This window comes from Microtus ochrogaster, chromosome 2 (genome assembly GCF_000317375.1).
Source record: "Microtus ochrogaster isolate Prairie Vole_2 chromosome 2, MicOch1.0, whole genome shotgun sequence".
NCBI classification, from domain to species: Eukaryota; Metazoa; Chordata; class Mammalia; order Rodentia; family Cricetidae; genus Microtus; species Microtus ochrogaster.
The window spans coordinates 5587170-5607665 of NC_022010.1; the positions used below are offsets into that span (position 1 = coordinate 5587170).

General features: G+C 49.7%; 2 protein-coding genes across 5 annotated transcripts in view; one reads left to right on the forward strand and one right to left on the reverse strand.

Annotated features, from left to right (window-relative positions):
- Positions 1-8146, forward strand: part of Rab35 (RAB35, member RAS oncogene family) — a 17893-nt gene extending 9747 nt beyond the window's left edge. Inside the window, exons 5-8 of the mRNA XM_013349430.2 lie at positions 718-841; positions 3852-3976; positions 4061-4185; positions 6030-8146. Of these exons, the coding sequence (XP_013204884.1) occupies positions 718-841; positions 3852-3976; positions 4061-4185; positions 6030-6158 (503 nt within the window). The 3' untranslated portion in view covers positions 6159-8146. The remainder of the gene's footprint in view (positions 1-717; positions 842-3851; positions 3977-4060; positions 4186-6029) is intronic.
- An 886-nt stretch (positions 8147-9032) lies between these two features.
- Bicdl1 (BICD family like cargo adaptor 1) overlaps positions 9033-20496 on the reverse strand; it is a 92560-nt gene continuing 81096 nt past the window's right edge. For 3 of the 4 annotated variants that reach the window (XR_001229111.2, XR_003377842.1, XR_003377841.1), the window contains 4 exons: positions 17177-17307; positions 12462-12582; positions 11658-11766; positions 9033-9995 (listed from right to left, as the gene is read on the reverse strand). Coding sequence is in view for 1 of the 4 variants with exons in the window: in XM_013349564.2 (XP_013205018.1) it covers positions 9834-9995; positions 12462-12582; positions 17177-17307 (414 nt within the window). In the remaining 3 variants the exon portion in view is untranslated. The remainder of the gene's footprint in view (positions 9996-11657; positions 11767-12461; positions 12583-17176; positions 17308-20496) is intronic. The other variant, XM_013349564.2, reaches the window with a different exon arrangement.

The following is a 20496-nucleotide window of genomic DNA, read 5'->3' on the forward strand; positions in this document are numbered from 1 at the left end:
GAGACAGGGTTTCTCTGTGGTTTTGGAGCCTGTCCTGGAACTAGCTCTTGTAGACCAGGCTGGTCTCGAACTCACAGAGATCCACCTACCTCTGCCTCCCTAGTGCTGGGATTAAAGGCGTGCGCCACCACCGCCCGGCCACACAGATATCTTAAGAGCAATTTCCAAAGCATCTTGTGCCCTGGTGAAAACTCACTGCCCAACTGTCACCACACGCAACAGTACAAATTCTCAGTAATAGCACAAAGGACTGGAGAACTGGTCTTGACTCCTTATTCATCTCCACCCCAAACTCACCATCTCCCCAGGAAGGTGCAGGGTGCAGTGTTGGGTCCTCACCCTCCTCCTCCAGAACACACACACACACACACACACACACACACACACACACACACACACGAAAATAGAGAAGAGAAACCAGGATGAATAGGTCTGCCCTGTCTCTGGTCACAGCCGGCATGTCCCTACCCCGCCTTTCCAATAAAGCCCGCCTCTTTCCCCAATCATTTCCCTTTTTAATTTCATTGGTGACATGTGTTTCTAAGTGACCTTTCTTTGTGTCACTGTGTCCTGTCTCAACTGCATTGGGCCTAGTACAGCAGGTGTACCTTCTTTGTTCAGGGCACTGTCCTTAGGGCCTTGACTGTGGGGCACGAACAGTGGGGTGGGGTGGGGTTTTGGGTTCCCTACCCTGAGTAATGGGCTACATTCGTACAGGCAGCTACATCACCACAATCGGAGTGGATTTCAAGATTCGGACTGTGGAGATCAATGGGGAGAAGGTGAAGCTGCAGATCTGGGACACAGCGGGGCAGGAGCGCTTCCGTACCATCACCTCTACGTGAGTTCCCTTGGCCCATGAGCCTCGGATGTTTGCACGAGGCTGAGTGACAGCACTGAGTAGAAATAGTGTGTCAGAGAGGGAGTGGGCTGGGTGGTTTCTGCCCTCCGTGGGTGGAGGTAGCTTTGCCTTCCCTCCCTGAAGATACAAGAGAAGGCTATGACAGCTGTGGTGGCCACAGGGCTAGGGGTCTGCAGTGTTTGGGCACCCGACCCTGGCTTCTGGCATGACATAGACTGCACGCTCCTCGTGGTGCTCAGTTTTACTTGCTGGCAGCTCCTTTCTCTTCAGGTGGCAACAGCATCAGTATGCCACACTGGGTAGTAGCGACAGGCCCTCCCTGGTGCCCAGTGAACCACTGACAATTCCTGGAGGGTGTCAGCTCTGTGCAGTCTCTGGTCATCCACCCTGACCGCTCAGAGATGGCTCTCTCTCTTTGGAGGCATGGAAGACCATAGGTATGTGGGCCCTTCTTCTGTATCCCTGATCTGTTAGCTGGGAAATCCATTGTCTAGCATGTCACCTTCATTTGTAGTGCTTTTGTGGAACTCAGCTGCCCAAGGAGGAAACTCCTCCAGTGTTGAGTCTTAGGTGTTTGTGAAACTGTGGGATTTAAATTTCTGCTATGTGTGTCCTTGGGCAAGCTGCCTAACGTCTGTGCCTGTGTCCCAGAGATTTTTATGTAGGATTTCCCTGAGTGCTAAGGCCTGAGTCCAGGACTCGGGCTCTGGCATTTTCATGGGTCACTTCTGGCTTCCTGTGTGCTATGCTGCTGTTACCCCATTTTGCAGATAAAGGCATGTCTGTGTGTTTTTGAGACAGGCTTCACTATGTAGCTGTGGCTGCTCTCAAGCTCCCAGATACAGACCTGTTTCTGCTGGAATTAAAGGCATGCACCATCTCTCCCAGCTAAAGGTGCTTCTGAGAAGTGGGCTCCATGTTGTAGTGCATGCAGGGTGGTCTCTGGACACGTCCCAGGCCTTCCTGCATAACAGTTCTGGATTTTCATGGTTTGGTTTGTTTCCAGCTTTGTCGTGGAAGCACAGGTGGCCACTCTGAGGGTTAGGACGATGTGTGTGTTTGTACTGTCTCCTGTGCCATAGCTCAGAACTCCTGAGGCACAGGGTACTGTTCTGTCTGCCTGTATGTTTGGAGAAACCAGGGTTAGCCTTGCTAAGCTTGGGGTTTTAGGCTGGGTCCATTCTGAAGCAGAAGGTACTTGGGGCCTGGAGAGACTAATGACCCTGTGCCAGCAGCTGGTGAAGAAGGGAGGGTCGGGAGATGGTTGAATGTTTTGGAGGTGTGGCAGTCTATGTAGGAGTGGGAATGTTTGTAACCTGTGTATCTGCTAAAGGAGCCCTTTTACTATCCCCCATCTTAACCCTTCCTGAGGAGATTTCTGGTCCTCGGGTGGCTGTGGGAGGAGAGAGAAGGATGAAGCCTTGCCCTGGCCTAGGAAGCAGGCCTGGGTGCCGAGGCTGCAGCTGGCCACTGGACGAAGTGGCTGTCACGCTGCCCTGCTGCCTAGTTGGGACAAGTGGATGTGAGGCACTTGGGTGGGAAGACTTGGAGCCCCCGTGTTGTCTCGCTGGCCAGAGATCTGAGCCACCCCTGGGGCAGCAGGAGCTAGGGCAGTGATGTGCCGTTTCTTGTGTCTTCAGCAAAGGGAAGGTTCCAGAGGCATTCCGCTGCAGGACGTTCTTCTGTCCACGTGGTTCCCTACCTGCCCCAGAGACATCCACCCGGCTGTGCTGAGCTGAGATAGTGGAACTGCCAGGCTCCCTCAAAGCCAAGAAGGCTCACAGCCTTGGGACGAGTCCTGGGCGGGCTCCACTACGTCTGAGGGGCGGACAGATGCTTGGGCCGCAGTATAGCAGGGCCTGGTGCTCTGCCCTGCCCACCCACTCTTGGTTCTGCCACCTTCATCTGGGATTCCAGATTGCTAGGAAGGAACATTTGTCCTGATGATAAAGAGCACCCAGCACTGTCTGTGTGCTGCTCCCAGCCTCGGTCGGGGTGGCATCTGTTAGCTCCTCTTCCTCACAGCCACACTCAGAAGTTTGTACTAAAAACTATTTTATAGTTGAGGAAACTAAGGTAAGGGGTAGGGATGAAAGCCAAGTAACCTTTCCACAGATCACAGCTTTCAGAGACAGGTCTGACCTCAGAGACATGACTAGACAGCTGGGTGCCTCCTACCATTCTGGGTCCTGTGGATCCTGGTGTAGCCATCATGGGACACAGGCTGGGGAAGTGCTCCTCAGGACAGCTAAATGGGAGGCAGCCTGCCCTCGGGGTTTGTAGTCTAGGTGTTCTAAGACCTTAGTGATCAAAAGTAGAAGGTTCGGGGAACAGCGCAGGCGGTTATGTGGAGTAGGGCCAAGGATGTGGTGTGGCCTCTGGCCCGCTTCAGGGTTGGTGCTGTCCGGCTTTCTGTGCACCAGATGTTCAGAGGCGAATGACAGCACCGTCCTTCCTTTCAGACCTTTGGGCTGGTTTGGGGTCTGCAGGTTTAGTTGAGTTTTCTTACAGCTGCTGGAGGCCTGTGTAGCCTCTGCGTTCTCCTTCCCTGGTACAGTGAGCCAAGAGTAGGAAAAGAAGTGTCGCCTGTCCGCCAGAGGAAAGGGACACATTTTGCCATGGCTTCTTGTAATGTGCAGCCTCTAGGAATGCCATTTTACTACCAAGATTTGAAACTGAATTATCACCAGGATGGTGATAACATGATGTCAAACACGAAAACTGTCTGAACTTCAAAGAAGCTTCCAGCTGGTGGTACACCCAGTCACCTGGGTGACTCTTCAGGCCTGGTACACCTCAGACTGTTACCAGCCTCCACCAGTGCTGTCCTGCTGATCAAGCTTGGCTCTGGCTGGTGGGGCTGGGTGCAGGGCTGCCCTAACCCCGGGCACCCTCACCTTCCCCAGCCACTGTCCTATACCAAGCAGGCCCCAGGGAAGCAGCTTCTCTGTCCTGGGCCAAAACCCTGATGCACATCTTGGCCCTACAGGTATTATCGGGGGACCCATGGGGTCATTGTGGTTTACGACGTCACTAGTGCTGAGTCCTTTGTCAATGTCAAGCGATGGCTTCATGAAATCAACCAGAACTGTGACGATGTGTGCCGAATATTAGGTGAGGCTGGACCCCAAGGGTAGGGACGGTGGGAGAGCAACAGCTGGTGCTCTTGCAGGCGGCTGACTGTGCTTTGTCTTAAAGTGGGCAATAAGAATGACGACCCTGAGCGGAAGGTGGTGGAGACGGAAGATGCCTACAAATTTGCTGGGCAGATGGGGATCCAGCTCTTTGAGACCAGTGCCAAGGAGAATTTGAATGTGGAAGAGGTAAGCCGTGCTGATCCCTGGGCTAGGGGAGGTGAGGACCATGAGCTCTCTGCCAAGACTCCCATGCCAGGCCTGCTCAGGCATCTGAGTGACCAAGTTATTTAATGCCCACTGTTGGCTGCTGCTGTGCAGGCCCTTTAAAAGTCTCAGCTCTTAGCTCAGCTGCCCTCTGAGATAGGATCCCATATTTCACGGAGGAAAACTGAAGTTCCTCTTACTGAATAACCTTAAGAATCGACTAGTGAGAGGTAGCATCAAGTCAGATCTTTCCTACCTCAAAGGCATGCAGTTTCTATTCCAGCTGCTTCCTGTTGGCCCTCCCTTGAGCCCATCACTACCACCTCTTCCCTGTCTCTTGGTTGCTTGTTTTCCTGGCCTCTGAGCACAAGTGGGCTCCTGTTCCTGGGGCTTGTGGGTAGAACATCCACCCTGGAGGCCTCTTCTTCACTTGTAGCAGCACCTTGAAGAGCGGTTGTGATTCTGAGGGAGAAAAGCTAGAACTTTTGGCACAAGCCCCACTTGGCCCACTCACTGGCCTCAGAGGAGTTTAGAGGTGCCAGGGAAGTTGGGTTCCCACTGCATGAGAACACAGAGCCTCAGAGCCAGACACATGTGGGACTTCCCTCCTGGTAATTCATTTGTTCACCTGAGTGAGAGTTGTTCTCCAGGCTGTGAGGATCGAGTGAGTCGAGCTGTGCTTGCTCAGGAGATGGAGATGTTGAGCTCAGCTCTTTGTAAAAAAATATTTGTGTGCAAGTGCATGCGGTTTGCATGTGCGGGATCCAGAAGAGGGCATCAGATCCTATGGGGCTGGAGTGAGAGGTGCTTGTCGGGCCCAGCTTGTAATGGGGGCGCTGTGACCAACCCCTGGTCTGCATGGTGGCACAGTTCATGTTCTTAAGCAGTCATCTCACCGCTGGTTTGAGGACGTCTGAGCCCCTAGTTCAGCTTTTTTATCCCTGTGGCTTAGTAGCTGCCTTAGCACCGTTGGTCCTGGCAGCACGACATTGGTAGTCAGGGTTGTCTGGCCCTGGCTGCAGTGAGGTGGACAGCCTGTGTGTCCTTCCGTCTATATGCAGAGCAACATACTCTTGTCTTTTCAGAGCTTCTGCTTGCTTCTTCCTCTGTACTAAAAAGGACTGAAAAGATGACTTGGTGATTAAGATTTTATGCTCTCCTAGAGGACCTGAGTTCAGTTTCCAGCACCCATGCAAGGCAGCTCATGGGAGTGGATTCTGGCTTTCATGGGTACTGCGCTCACGTGCACTCACCCACATACAGGAAAAGAGGCTGGGAATACCCCAGGGATTGACTTCCCCAAGACAGCTGTGGTCTTTTAGCATTTTTTTTTTTCATCTTTAAGTCCACCACCTCCTCCTAAAGTAGCAATTCTCAACCTGTGGGTCATGACCTCTTTGGGGGTCAAATGACCCTTTCACAGGGGTCACATATCATATATCCTGCATATCAGATATTTACAATATGACTCATAGCAGTAGCAAAATTACAGTTCTGAAGTAGCAATAAAAATAATTTTACGGTTGGGGTCAGCACAACTGAGGAACTGTTCTAAAGGGTCACAGTGTTAGGAAGGCTGAGAGCGCTGTCCTGGAGTGTGTTTTGAGGCACACAGTACACACCTGGAACCCTGGCACTGGGGAGGCAGAGGGAAGAGAATTGTGGGTTTAGGCCAGGTTGGGCTACATAGTCATAGTGAGACACCTGGCATGCATGCGCATGCATGTTTTAAGAACACACAGTTCATAGAGGAATAAAAGCGGCCTGTGCTGGCCAGCAGGGGCTCTGCACTAGGTCTCAGGTCGGCCTTGCCCTGTCATCTCCAGATGTTCAACTGCATCACAGAGCTGGTTCTACGAGCAAAGAAAGACAACTTGGCGAAACAGCAGCAGCAGCAACAGAACGATGTGGTGAAGCTCACGAAAAACAGTAAACGAAAGAAACGCTGCTGCTAATGTCCCAGCCACTGCAGAGACTGCAACTGCATCCCTCCCAGCCCGAGGCTCTTGGAGGCTCCTCGGGGACAGTCTCAGTTTAGTGCCGTTATTTAAAGAATTCTCTCCACGTTTTTTGTACTGGGAGGCGCCATCGGCACTTCCTGCCTCTTTCCCCTTGAGTGCCAAGAAGGTGTTGGAGGAACCTGCCCTTCCCCACTGGTGCCGACTCCCTGCTGAGGCGCCTGGACCTGGTGAGGACGCTGCCAGCTGAGTGGACTGATTAACCAGTTTGTACATAGTGTATATTGCATTAACCAGCTGCACACCCTCAGCCTGCTGCTCTGGCTTTTGCCTCCTTCCTGCCAACCTGCTGCAACAGACCCTCCCAAGCCTTCCCATCCCATCTCGACGGCAGCTTCCTGAGGAGTCAGTCTCATGTCCTAGCTGAGTCGTTGGCCAGCCTGGGCCCATGGAGTGTACTCTGCATGGGTCTTGCCCCACAGCTGCTCTGGGAGCTGGGGAACCTGGCGTCCACTCAGGCCCTGCCCTTGGCTGGACCTAGGCCATCAGTTCCACAGAGAAAGTCAGTTCTGCCCTTTTAGCCAACAGGTTTCTCATTCTGCCTTCCAGATGCCTCTGCTACAAACCCAGGGGAGCCATGGCTTCTCACTTACCCAACATGTCTCAGTACCAGCAGAAAGATAGCCGGGGACCTTTGTTCAGAGCTGGAGCTTGCAAGGGGATCATTAACATAAAGCCAAATGAAGCCAAATCAAATGAATTAAGTTCCCCAGTTATTTCCTCGAGACCTGATTGGCTCAATAGCCAAAGTTGTGACTGTTCCACTTTGGGTTCAGTGTTTTTAGAAAAAGTGTATGGTTTCTGTCATTGTGGGTTAGGCTCTTTCCCTTTCGTGGGAAAAGGGGGCTTTGCACCCTTGTTCTGTATATGCAAGGGCCTCTCACTGGAGCTGGTTTCTGAGGTAGCACCAGGCACCTCTGGCACTTCCGGAGTTGCTGGACAATGGGACGACACCTCCAGGCTAGGATAGGCAGCTCTGCATTACTGACAGACCTGTTTTAGTATGAGGATGGTAGGAAGATTTCTTAGCCACTGGGAAGAAGTGGCAGTGGGGTGGGGGCAGCTAGTCTTAACCTGCCCACCCCAGTCCCCTGGAGTAAAAACCAGGGTAATCTACATTTGATTACCTCCCCTCCCTTTCCCCTAGAGGATCATGTAACTGGGAAGAACTGATTGGACACCATAATGCGTTTTATTAGATTTTCTTTCCAAGGCAACTTCCAGGCACAGTCCTGACTGGACAATCATCACAGATTACTGCAGATTTCCCATAGTAACACTGTGGATGGGTTTTTAATCAATAAAACTGGGGCTTTCTTCTCACCTGTCTCTCCACTTGTCCAAACCGTCAAAGCTGGGGTTCTGTGCGACAGGCCTGTGTTTCTGAGCGTCAGGCTGTGTTGGGGCTGTGGGCCTAGGAAGGTAGGTGCTGTGGAGGGCACTTCAGGGCCAAGCAGTACGTGGCTCCATCTGATCCAGGTGAGCTGGGAGTTGAGGCAATTTTAGGACTGTCTTGGCTGACGGAGGGGGGTGGGATGGGCAGAAGGTGTCACACGCTTCGGAGCATGTGGGAACCAGTATGAAGGTGTTTGCCAATTCAAGCAATAAGAGGGTGATCTTGGAGCATCCGGCCCAAGTTAGGTGCCTCTGTGGCTTCTGGCCTGTTAAGGCCCAGGTGATGGGTGATTTTGGTGACAACAGTGTGCCTGTCCCACAGAGTGTTCGATGCATGAGTGGGGTAGGGTGGGGATAAGGGTGGGGGTAGGGACTCAGGGCTAAACTGGTGTCCTGGTGGACCTGATGTGAAACTCCTGTCAAACAACAAACTTTTAAAGGTTTGCTAGGATTATTTCTGTATTGAAAGTTTCTAATTATGCTTTTTAAAAAAACTACTAAAAATAAAGGTTCAAGCTGCCAAATTTCTCTCCAGGGTCTACTTGCTGTCCTCCAGCTGTGCTCTGGGTACTGGCCGCTTCCACTGTTTGTTAGGTCCAACTTTTGCTTTGTTGTTGATCTCTGGTGCTGCGTGGGAAACTACCAGGGGGCAAGTCTGTTCTCCGTGGACGGCCCAGAACACGTGTGGGAGCGTGCAGGGGAAGCCCCGTGTTTATTCTGTACATGCCGGAAGGATGCAGCGGAAGCTTTTGCTTTGAGTGAGCGCTTTCAGCTGGAAGTTTCTGCTATGCTGAACAAGAGGGTGTGGGGTAAGATGCTGCCACCTTCACAAGTAACCCTTCTGGTACTAACCCCTCTGTAGGAGCAGCAGCCAGTGGTGGCTTTTGACACACAAGTCATGTTTGTAACAAAACCCTCCAAATACCCAGGAACTGAGGCAGGAGTTCTGTAGAAATTCGTTTTATTCTTATTCAGACTATTTTCAAAAGAAGCAGTGGTGCGTTGTTTTTCTAAAAATATGCCTTTATAGATTTATATATGTGTGTTATAAAATCCATACGTGTATTTACATAATTGCTACATACAAAATTACAGCACTGTGGTATGTACATATCTATAAGTACATTCTTTCCGCTCAGCCCTGCTGTGCTTTTCCCCATTGAGGACAGGAGGCTTAGTGAGTGGTAAGCAGCTGCAGGCTGGGCCCACAGAGCCTCTGAGCTGGGGCCTCAGCAGAGATGGGGTAGCTGCTGCAGAAGGAGCAGAAGCAGCAGGCTGCAGGCCTTGTCCTTTGGGCCTGGTGGGCAGTATCTGGAAGCTCCCAGCAGCCTTACTCCATCCACCCTGTGGCCTGTGGCACCCACGCTACCTTCAGTGTGCGGGTAAGGTTAAACTAGTCCCCTTGGAGGCCATTTTGTTGGCTTGGGCCATTGTATTTGAGGTGGGAGGGAGCTGTGGAAGACAAGTGCTCTCCCAGCCCTACCCCAGAGGGGAAGTCTGGAAGCTAGAGCCTATAGAGGGCTAGCGGGATGCTGCCGGGCCCAGACCTCACTAGGGTTAAGGACTGCCTGCACTGGAGGAAGCTGAGGTGTGCTGGCAGCCAGAAGACAGGACCTTCCCTGCGATACAGAGTGGCCTCAACAGAACTTGGGTAACCCAGTTCTTAAGTCCCACAGCCAAAGGCTGGGGCTCCTGCTGTACAGGGACTCCAGCAGAGGGCATGCACATGGGTGGGGGTTATGCCTCCCCTTACTCTAGGCAAGTAGCTGGGGCAGGAGTGGAGGCTCAGGCCTCCTGAGGCATGCACAGGAGGGCCTCAATCTCTGTCCCCATGTTCAAAATCCAAGGAGGCAGAAAAGCCTGTAGTGTGGGCTGTGATCAGCTGGGTCTGAGTGGCAGAGCCCATCGATGGACTGCACGGGAAGTGACTTGAGCCCTACTCACTAACAAGGATCCTGGGGAAGCCCAGGCTGAGGCTTGGCTTAGGCAGTGGGGATAGGGTTCATTACTGTCCCTTGGTAGGGAGCAGCTTTCAGAGGACAAGGCAGGTCCCCTACTTCTCAGTCTCCATTGCACTGACAAAAGGGAGTGGGTTCTCAAGACCCAACTGGCCCCAGGGCAGCCGGGCCGGCAGTACAGCTGCCCAGCTCCAGTTGACGGGAGACCCTTTTCAACTGCCTCTACTCCCCTATTCTCAACAGCCTGACTTCTCCCCACTTAAATTTTCCTGAAGAAGGAGAAGAGCCGTTTGCCATCCATGGTGCTGGGTTCCTGCCCCCGTCCTACGCCGTGGCCCCTAGAGAAGGCAGCAGCAGGCCGGCCCTGTTCCTTCAGCTGCGTATCCATCAGCTGCCTGTCAATGACCCTGTGCATGTCATCCTGCAGAGAGGGGAGGGAATGTGGATTAGTAGCTGTCTTATCTGGTCCTGGGGTTGGACAGGCAGGTGAAGATGAGGGATGAGATGAGCAAGCAATTGGGGCTGGTGGACCAACCATGCCAGGACACATAGGTGCCATATAGCGCTATCTCAGCCAGTGTCTTCGGGCCTAAAGAACAGAACAGCCCTCATACTAGCTCACGGGCTGTGTGGATGCCTGTGATCTGGCTTGCTACCCCACCCTAAGTCAGCTCAGACCAACCTTAGCTTGTCAGGTCTCTAGTCCAATGACCTGGCCCAAGAGGCTACCTGTGTCCAAATTTCCCCCTTCAAATCACTTTTAGGCTAAGTCACTAATACCCACACACCAGAGGCAGTGGCTCTATGTTTGGGACTGCCTTCACCCCTCTGGCCAGACTCTCACAGCTAAACCTGTGTGCAATGTTGAGACTGTCTTGTTCCAATTCAGTCCTACTTCTATTAGCTTCTTCATGGGGGTAAGGACCTTACCCCTCTAATTAGCTGGTTACTCAGAACAAGTCCCCCGTCCTGTTTCACACGAGAGCAGCTTTGAGTAGCTCCTTCCTAGTCCCTAAATTCTGGTTACCGTGGAAGACACTACCTGACAATGGGCTCTGCTACTAACCCAGTCTGTAAGGAGCTCTGTGTGATCCACCACCTGAAAGCAAACACACCACACCTCCGACCTCCTTCAGCTTTTAGCTGTAAGCTCTGTGTAGTTCTGACAAAAAGACCCCAAGACAAACTCTTAGGGGCTCACTGGCTGAATCTAAGCACATGACAGGTGAAGCCAGGTTGGGGTGGGTGGGTTCCGTGCAGCAGGGAAAGGCTGGCTGTGAGCAGCCATTTAGGAGATGAGAGCACAAACCTGGAAAGCCTGGCCCCACTTGCATCCAGCTTGTCTGTCGCCTCTGTTTCATTCAAGTTCTGATCAGTGGGAATAACCTGAATGTCTTTTCAGGTTTCAGAATGAAAGCAAAGGGCCTTCCTGGCCTCTGGCACCCCATTCTCACCCTCCATCACACTGGGCGTCCTCCCTGGCTCCTCCTCCTCCTCATCCTTCCCCTGCCAGCTGATTTTCCATTTGCCTTTCAGATTAAATCCTGTGTCATTTTTGCCAGCACAAAGCACATGGCTCCTACTTCTAAAGTCTCAGTGTGGAATCTTAGCACAGTAGTCTATACTTAGGACAAATTCAATAAAATATATTGTTCACTACCAGAGAGAAAAGTCAAGAGACCTTTAGAAAGAAGTCCTTCCAATGCTGTCATGTATTCTCTGGCAGTCAATGCAAACTGCATTTTTATACTTTAAGTAACCAAATTCATCAAGCAAATTCTATGAACACATCTTAGAACTTCACACATGTGCGTGCATATGTGCATGAGCTGGTTATGATCCCAGGACTGCTGCTGTTCTTGTGGTAAAAATCCATCTATGATAAGTTGGCATCAGCCTGCCAGGACTGCCAAACTCATAGCAGTGATGGGAGAAGGGAGGCTGGGGCTCAATGGCATGTCACACTACACAGAGATGAGGCTGAGTTCCGGAACACAGAACACAGTGAGCCATGGGGAGGTGGCAGATGCAGAACAGAGATGGCAGAGGGGAATGGATGAATGGACACAAGGTTCAATCTCACCTCAAAGGCAGGAGGGGTGTACAACTAAAGCTGTTGGTACAGGAACTGAGAAAGGCCACTAGATCAGAAACCAAAGGAGCCAGATAGTAAAAAGCCCTGAGGAAGCAAACTGTAGTTGGGAGAGAAGAGAGAACAGCTGTGGTAAGCCAGGGTTCTGGCTAGCTGGCTGCTGGTAGGAGCCAGGGAGCCAGTGACCTGATGGTGTCGTCAAGACTGTGTGTGGTTGCCAATCCCACAGAGCCACAGTGTAATGGTCACTGCTATTCTGCCTGCCACTGTGGGGCTCACCTCAGCAAGTCACAGGTGAGTTTCCATCTGAAGAGAGACGTTAACCACTAGACCCACATTCTGACAGCCTACCACAACCTCGTCCAAGAGTCCGAGCCCCGGGCAGCAGGGAGTCAGGAGACCCTGAAAATGGTGGTCCCAGATCTGGCCACACTGACTCACTTTCTCCAGAACCTGTGCCAGACAGTGCCCATGGAAAAGGGAAGCTGCAGCAACTGCCCGAGGACTGCTGAGCTGCGCCTAGCTCTGAGTTTTCATTCAGTCACACGGGGCTTCCTGGCCCCAACCTTAGTTTAAAAGAAGCCAGGGTGAGCAGCTGAGGGAGGCCCATTCTGTGTCTGGTGGAAGCATGTTCCTGACAGAGGCTGGCTGAGCTTTCTGTCTCGAGGCCACTATAAGGCATTCTTTCCTGGGGTGAAAATGGAAGCTCCTGGGACCTCTTGTCAAAACTCCCCTTACAGATTTCGGTTCAGAGATGCTCCATGCACTCCCCACTAGGCGTCAGCTCCTGCTTACCTGCCAAGCCTCAAGCTGCTGTGAGAGATTCAGCTTTTGCTGAATGGCATCCAACAGCTGGCTGTTGAGGGACATCATGTCCATCTTGCACTTGGCGAGTTCTAGCTCTACGGCGTTCTTCCTGCAAACAGATGAACCACAATGAGGATGGGGACCTTGTGCCAGGGGCTTCTGGTTATTCATTGGGAGACCTGGCGTCTAAGGGTAAGGTAAGGGGCTGACCCCACACCACAGGGTCACTGTAACTATGCCTAACCAACCTGTGGCAAGTGATGATCTCTCCTCTTTAACAAGAGACAAAGTGGTCAAAAGAGAACAGCATTTCCATGAGAACAAGGGCCCAGAAGTGATCGAGGGCCTCTCACAAAGGAGCTGTTTGCTGTCCCTTCCCACAGGCTGTGCACACTGTGGGAGGTACTCCATTGGGCTAGCTACTCCCCCAATGGAATTACCCCTTAAGATAAAGATGTTCAAAGGAAGCTGATGTGGGAATGATTTCTTACTAATAAAGAAACTGCCTAGGCCCATTTCATAGGCCAACCCTTAGGTAGGCGGAGAAAACAGAACAGGATGCTGGGAGAAAGAAGCTGAGTCAGTGAGCCGCCATGATTCTCCTGCTCCAGGCAGATACAGGTTAAGATCATTCCTGGTAAGCCAGCTTGTGGGCCACATAGAATAATAGAAATGGGTTAGATCAATATGTAAGAGCTAGCCAATAAGAGGCTGGAACTAATGGGTCAGGCAGTGATTAAAAGAATACATAATGGTGACCAAAGTTTAATAGCTCCAGTATCTAATAATTGGGGAACTGTTTCAAAGTAAAAGAGACAATACAACATGAGCAGCAGTAAATCACAGACATGGGGTATTTACTGACAATTTACCATGATGGAACCAAGGAGGAAGAGGTCAGGCTTCGTGAAGCAAAACTGCCAGTGTGTCAACATACAAGACACACAAAAACACAGATTATGTCTGGTGATGTCACTGATGCTAACTTTGCCCACATAGTTCAAGATTTTTAAATGTGCATGTTTTGGGCACTGTTTTGCTCAACTTTCCAACAATATAGTTGCCCAATGCAAAATGAACAAACAAAACCTACCACCACCACAACCACCAACCCCGTTGGGGTGGGTAAGAAAGGAGGAGCAGTTAACTGCATTGCGTCTGCAAAGGCAGCACCCGCTGCAGCTTTGAAAGCCAGACCATGGGGAGCTGCAGGACCCAGAGGCCACCAATCTGGCCTCAGAACAACACACTAACCAAGCAAAGCCGGAAGGAGTAGGTGAGTCTCATTTGTAAAGCGCTCAGACCGTATTTCCTCCCTGCCTTGCCCTCTACCCTGCAATTAGTCACCTGCTCCACACCCCACCCTGACCCAAAGTGGTGCATTCACCCACCACTTTGCCCTATAGGCAGCTCTAGACAACTATGGGCTCATCCCGGCCCTGCCCACTGCGGCTGCAGGCAGCAGGGATTGGATCAAGTCTGTCCAATGGGCAATGGTTCAGAAGCCGCAGGTTGCTTCCGTCACGATCGCTGCCATTGGCTGGTGGAGAACAGCAGAAATCCTCAGGGCAGCAGTTGCCATGGACGCGATTTGCCTGACAGTTCCCAAACCACAGGCGCCCCCTAGCTGCTCTAGCCCTCAGGAGGTACCATGTGTTTGCCAGCAGGTGGCGCCACGAGCAGCCCGGAGCTAGGGGAAGGTGCTGACTATAATGCCAGGGCCACGGGCCGGGGCAGAGCTGCAGTGCAAGAGGGGAAGGCGAGTTTTCAAAAGGAACCCAGACCCAGAAGGCACGGGTCCACAAGTCGCTGATCAATACAGCAATCATATTCTTGAAAAAGTATTTCCAGTGCCCAGAATAATTCCTCATATAAATGAAGTCACTGGGACTTTTTGTAAAGCAGATTGCTATTTTCAGATTAGCTTCTGCTATCCACATTGGTGATTCAGTGGTACAGTTTCTCACCTGTCAGGTTAACTTCTGTGAGTGCTTTTCAACTGTAAGGTGATAAAACTCATAGTGGTTTTCCTGGACCTCACCTATTGTGTGAGAGAGATAAGGAACCCCTTAAGGTCCCTGCAGCCTAGTTTAGTGAGGCCAGTCTCTCTTCCTTGAATACACATTAAATAACCAGGTAAGGAAGCAGTCCCATCCCAGCCACTCAGACTGAACTGTTCTGGAGAGGCCCTGGGTGAAGATAATGCCTGCGGGCACTGAGAACCAGAGTGTAATGGGAATCCATCCCGTGGGCACACAGGGACATGAGCAGAGCCTTACTGGGCTATCTCATGAACCAGAAGTGATAGGCAACCCAATGTGAGATCTGATCAGAGAGGAAAACAGTCAGAAGGGTAAAATGGGAACTGTCGGATGTCAGTTCCAGAGGATCATCAGGCCTGAAGGTGGAGCTTACTTTCCTCCTGGTGCAGAAGGTGGTGCAGGCCTTTAATGGGGGAGTATTAAGTTTGAAGCCAGCCTAATACACAAAAGAGTTCCAGGACAGCCAGGCTACACAAATGACCCCTGATTCAGAAAACAAAAATAAAAAACAAACAAAAAACCAACCAACAAACTCAAACAAACAAAACCAAACAAAATAAGCAAACGAAACAAAAATAAAACCCTTTACTTCCTCTGTAGACACTGAGACAGGCATCAGAGAGCAAACACACTTTTCCCCCCCAGTTTTTATCTTCTCAGTGAAGGGGGCTGATGACTGTGGGCATCAGCTGGGTGTCATGGTGCAAACCTGCAAATCCCAGTTCTTGAGGTTTAGACCAGGGAAAAATTTAAAGTTAGAGGCTAGTCTGAGCCGCATAACAAACCAACCAACTTCTAGTAAAATGTGGACCATGTAAAAATGTCCTTTAGCCTCTCTGTATTTCCAAATTGTTGAATGCAAAGAAATGCATTTATTCACTTCATTTTTGAAAACAGTATTTGAAAAAATGACCTGGTTTATTAGAAATAAATGGAACAGTAGAAATTGTAAAATTCTGTAGAATCAAACCCAATTGCAAAAAGTGAAAGATTCTGGTTCCTCACCAAACAAATGCAGTTAAGAGGGACGAGGAGGGAATGTTCCAGGCTTTAAGAATGTTGTCAGTCAGGTGAATACATGAGTTTTGGAACCAGATTTTTTGTTTGTTCGTTTTGTTTTTTTGAGACAGGGTTTTTCTCTGTAGCCCTGGCTGTCCTGGAACTAGGTCTGTAGACCAGACTGGCTTCGAACCCACAGAGATGGAGCCAGATTCTAAACAACTGAAATTACATTTATGAAATAACTTGTGTGCACTGTGGAGAAGAGGTTTAAGGACACTGACTTAATGTTATTAAGAACTTGTTTTCATAGAGGAGTATAGTTTATTAGCAAAGCACTTGCCTAGCACTGATGAGGCCTACTCCTTATCATGAAAAAATACCACGAAAACAAAAAACCTCACCCAGCCAACTATAATACTGTGCTGGTTAGGGAAGCAAACTGAAGTATCCACAGAGGAGGGGGCAGAAACCAGTCGTCATCATCCATCCCCCCCCCCACTGGATTTGAACTGAGGTCACAGGTCAAAGAACTCAGTTCCATGACTGAACCTGACAGATGGGTAGATGAGGGTTCTTATTTGTTTCTTTCTTTTGTGAATACTTAAGAATGCTCATAATAACTGGGAGGTGGTGCATGCTTTTAATCCCAGCACTCAGGAGGCAGAGGTAGGCAGATCTTTGTGAGTTCAATGCCAGCCTGATCTAAAGAGCGAGTTCCAGGACAGGCTCCACACCTACTGAGAAACCCTGTCTCAAAAAAAAAAAAAAAGTTCATAATAAATTAAAAAAAAAACTAAAAATAATCAAAATGTGGTAGATGTACATAATGACACTGGAAAACTAAGCTCTAAGTGGGAAATATGCTAAGCCATGCACTGTAGCATCCGATGCTTTAAAGAGAAAACTAATTACACAACCAATATATTACAAGTATGCCAACACACCCATAGGAAAAGTGTCAAGTCACATAACAACCTTCACTAGCAGAGTCTACCTGGGACCAAGAAAAGTGGGTAGCAGGGCAACTAACCCTATCTTTGTGTTCTCCTGTATTAAGAGTGTTGTGGTGTGTGTGTGTGTGTGTGTGTGTGTGTGTGTGTGTGTGTGTATGTGTTTGAGACAAGGTTTTATTATGTAACCTAGGCTGGTCTTGAACTCACTCTGTAGTGCAGGGTGGCTTACACTGGAGATCCTTCTGTTTATACCTCCTGAGTTCTGGAACATAAATGTATGACACTATGGTGGGTTTATAATAGAATTTCCATCTATTATTAATTTATTTATTTAGGCAGGGTTTCCTGTGTTTCAGGCAGCTCTGGATGCCCTGAAACTCACTCTGTAGACCAGGCTGGCCTTGAACTCAAAGATCCGCCTGCTTCTGCCTCCCAAACCCTGGGATTAAAGGTGTGCACCATTGCAGCCAGGCCTGCATACCTCGTTTTATTAAGAAATCAAAGTAGAGGCTGGAGAGATGGTTCAGAGGAACAGCACCTGCTGCACAAGCATAATGCCATTAAGTCTGGATCCCAGCACTCGTGTAAAAAGCTGGATGTAGCCATGTGTGCCTGCATCTTCAGTGCTACAGGGGATGGCAACAGGGCTGCACAGTTAAGCAGTCATCACAGTTAAAGTAAGAATAAACAACCCAACTCCACTCACTTTGCAATAGCCTCATCCCGGTCCCTGATGGCCTTCTGAAGCTGCTCCTTTGGCTCCTTGTCCTCAGATGTCACTCTGAGTCGGTCCCTCTCTTCCTTCAGAGCAGTCATCTCCACACTCAGCAGTGTCACCTAGCAACAGATCAGAGGAAAAGGAATGTGGTAATGCTGCTGCTGCCATCCTGGGGGCTTTCTCCATGAGCTCAGCAAGATGAGCTCAGCAGGTAAAGGCGCTTGCTGTGTAAGCCTAACAACCTGAATTTGAGTCCTAAAACCCAAATAAAAATGGAAGGAGAGGGACTGGAGAGATGGCTCAGAGGTTAAGAGCACTGGCTGCTCTTCTAGAGGTCCTGAGTTCAATTCCCAGCAACCACATGGTGGCTCATAACCATCTGTACTGAGATCTGGTGCCCTCCTCTGGTGTGTGGGCATACGTCGAGGCAGAATGTTGTATACATAATAAATAAATCTTTAAAAAAAATAAAAATAAAGAAAAAAAAAATGGAAGGAGAAAACTGACCCTACAAATTGTCCTCTGACCTCTACCACAATTTTGAGGGGCTGCAGAAATGGCTCAGCAGTTAAGAACTCTTTGTGGCCGGGCCGTGGTGGCGCACGCCTTTAATCCCAGCACTTGGGAGGCAGAGGCAGGCGGATCTCTGTGAGTTCGAGACCAGCCTGGTCTACAAGAGCTAGTTCCAGGACAGGCTCCAAAGCCACAGAGAAACCCTGTCTTGAAAAACCAAAAAAAAAAAGAAAAAAGAACTCTTTGTGCTCCTTCAGAAGACCCATGTGTCAGTCCCACCGGTACTCTCTGTTCACAGCTGGCTGTGACTCCATCTTGAAGACTTCAGACATCCTCTTCTGACACACACATAGTTAAAAATGAATGTTTGAAAATAATTTTTTAAAAAAGGACATCCGCAGGTCCCAGGGGCATGTGTCGGGAGCAGGCTGGTAGTGGCCTTGTTGTTGCTGTTTCAACTCCGAGATCCCCCCCCCTCCCAGCAGCAATGCTTTGTGCCCGGTTCTAGCTCAGTGGCTAGGGTTTAGGGTGGAGGTTGAAGCTGACGTGCAGCCACGGAGTCAGATCCCTGTGTCCTCAGCATACCACAGCCCTGCTTTGACTGAGAGGCACTCCCAGGTAGACAGTAAAAGATCACACATGCATCAGAGCTCTGGAACACATTTTTTGGAGGCAGGGTCTCAAATTCTGGCACAGCTTGATGTTCCCATTCAGTTCCACAGATCAAAGCCACATGGAATTTCAACACCTCTGATCTGTCACTTTGATCCTACTACCTTTTCTGTGGTCCATTCCTGAGCGAATGGCACCTGCTCAGTCCTCAAGACCAACCTGGGAGTTACCATTTGGCAGTGAAGGGCTCCTCTCGTGTCTGCTTCAGCAACACATTCCGTCCTACCCCACAGCAGAGTGACCTCACTCAAATCCACCACTGTCACTGGAAACATGTCCTATCCGTCTCTAAACCCCAGGGCTTGGCTGCAAATAGTATTTAATCCTAAAACACTTGTGCACTCAACAGCTGACATTTGAGATAGCCATTAATTCAAGCTTTTACTATTTGGGGGACATTCCTGGTTGTATGCCTTGCTGAGAGACAGAGATGTCCTCCCAGTAGGAAAGCCAGATATGAGGAAAGCATCTACTTTTCCTTTGCAGTCTGGACATGTGACCTAGAGTTGCCCCACCCCCACCCCTGTAAATCTGGGAGGAGAAGGAAAGCAAAACTGCAAGTGAGCAGGGACTATTTGCCAGACAGCAGACTGGGTCTGTTCTCTGCTTCCCATGACTACTACTTCCTGTTTGGGACCTAAGTGATCCAATTGTTCTTGAAGTTGATCCTATAAGCTATCAGATTTAATTGCAATGCATTCATTTTCTACTTAAGTTACATAAAGCAAATGTCTGTTGTGTGTGACTAGTCTGGTAGAGATTGCAATAAACGTGTTAAGCAATGAAGATTGATAGGATCAGACATAAATAGGGATGCCCAACCTCATTCTCTTGGTAAGTATTACACACCCACTGACATTTTTCCAAGGGAGGATTTATCCACACAGGTCTGCTCCTTCCCATCAAGTGACATCTGCCACCCTGACTCCAGGACCAGACTGAAGATCAAGCTCCCAGACAGAGCCAGCAGCTGCTTTGCATGAATGTAGAAGACATCCAATGATGAGAGGACAGGAATATGGTGTATGTTTTTAAAAAAAAAATGTCAGGAAAACAAGATTTTTATGTATGTGGTCTATGTGTTTTTGCCTGCTCATACATATGTTAACCTGGCACATACCTGGTGCCCTCTGAGGCCAGAAGAGACTGCTGGACCCTTGGAACTTCAGTTACAGACAGTTACAAGCTGCCATGTGGATGCTGGGAATCAAACTCTGGTCCTTTGGAAAAGCAGCCAGCATTCTTAACTGCTGAGCCATTTCTCCTAGCCTCAAATTTGGCACTCTTAAGAGCCTAATAAGGAATGTAAGGGCCTGGGACTGGAGCTCTGCCCTGGTGCTAACAGTTTGGAATTTCTGCAAAGGCTCTGGTTTGTACATGCACTCGCTCCAAGGCAAAGGGGAGAGGTTTAGCCTTACCCTAGGGTACCGGCAGGTCTGGCAGCCTGATAGCCTGACCCAAGACCTAGGAAGAATGTGGCAAAGACAGACTTCTTCAGATCAAAGACGTGTGGTGTGGCTTCAGGACAGCTGAATAAGGGGGACAGAAAAGTGAAACCCTATGCTGAGCATGATACTGGGTCAGACCAACCAACACCCAATACACACCAAATAAAACTCCAGAAAAGCTTTCCACTGCCCCAGCTGCCAGCTTCTTAGGAAGGGATATGGAAATCAGGAAAAACAAACAAACAAACAAAACCTACCTTCCTACCCCAACTAGTTGATGTCAGGCTCAAATGTGATGAAGGTGGGCTCCACTCTTCCCAGTCTTCACTAAGGTTAGATCTGATGGCTGTCTTGTCTATACATGCATTTAGGCTATACCCACCACCCACCTTCTCCTAATAAGACAGAGGGCCTCACAATGAAATAACATTAAAAAGCCTACCCTGAAGCCATGAAACCTACTCTTTCCTTCAACAATCAATTACGATTCTGTGCTAGAGACTTAGTCTAGTGGCCTGTACTAGGACTCCAGGAGAAAAAGCTGAGTGGTAACTTGCACTGGTCATTATGGGGTCTGTGATCTGCTTGATTGGAAAACAAGAAAGAAAGAAAGAAAGAAAGAAAGAAAGAAAGAAAGAAAGGAAGGAAGGAAGGAAGGAAGGAAGGAAGGAAGGA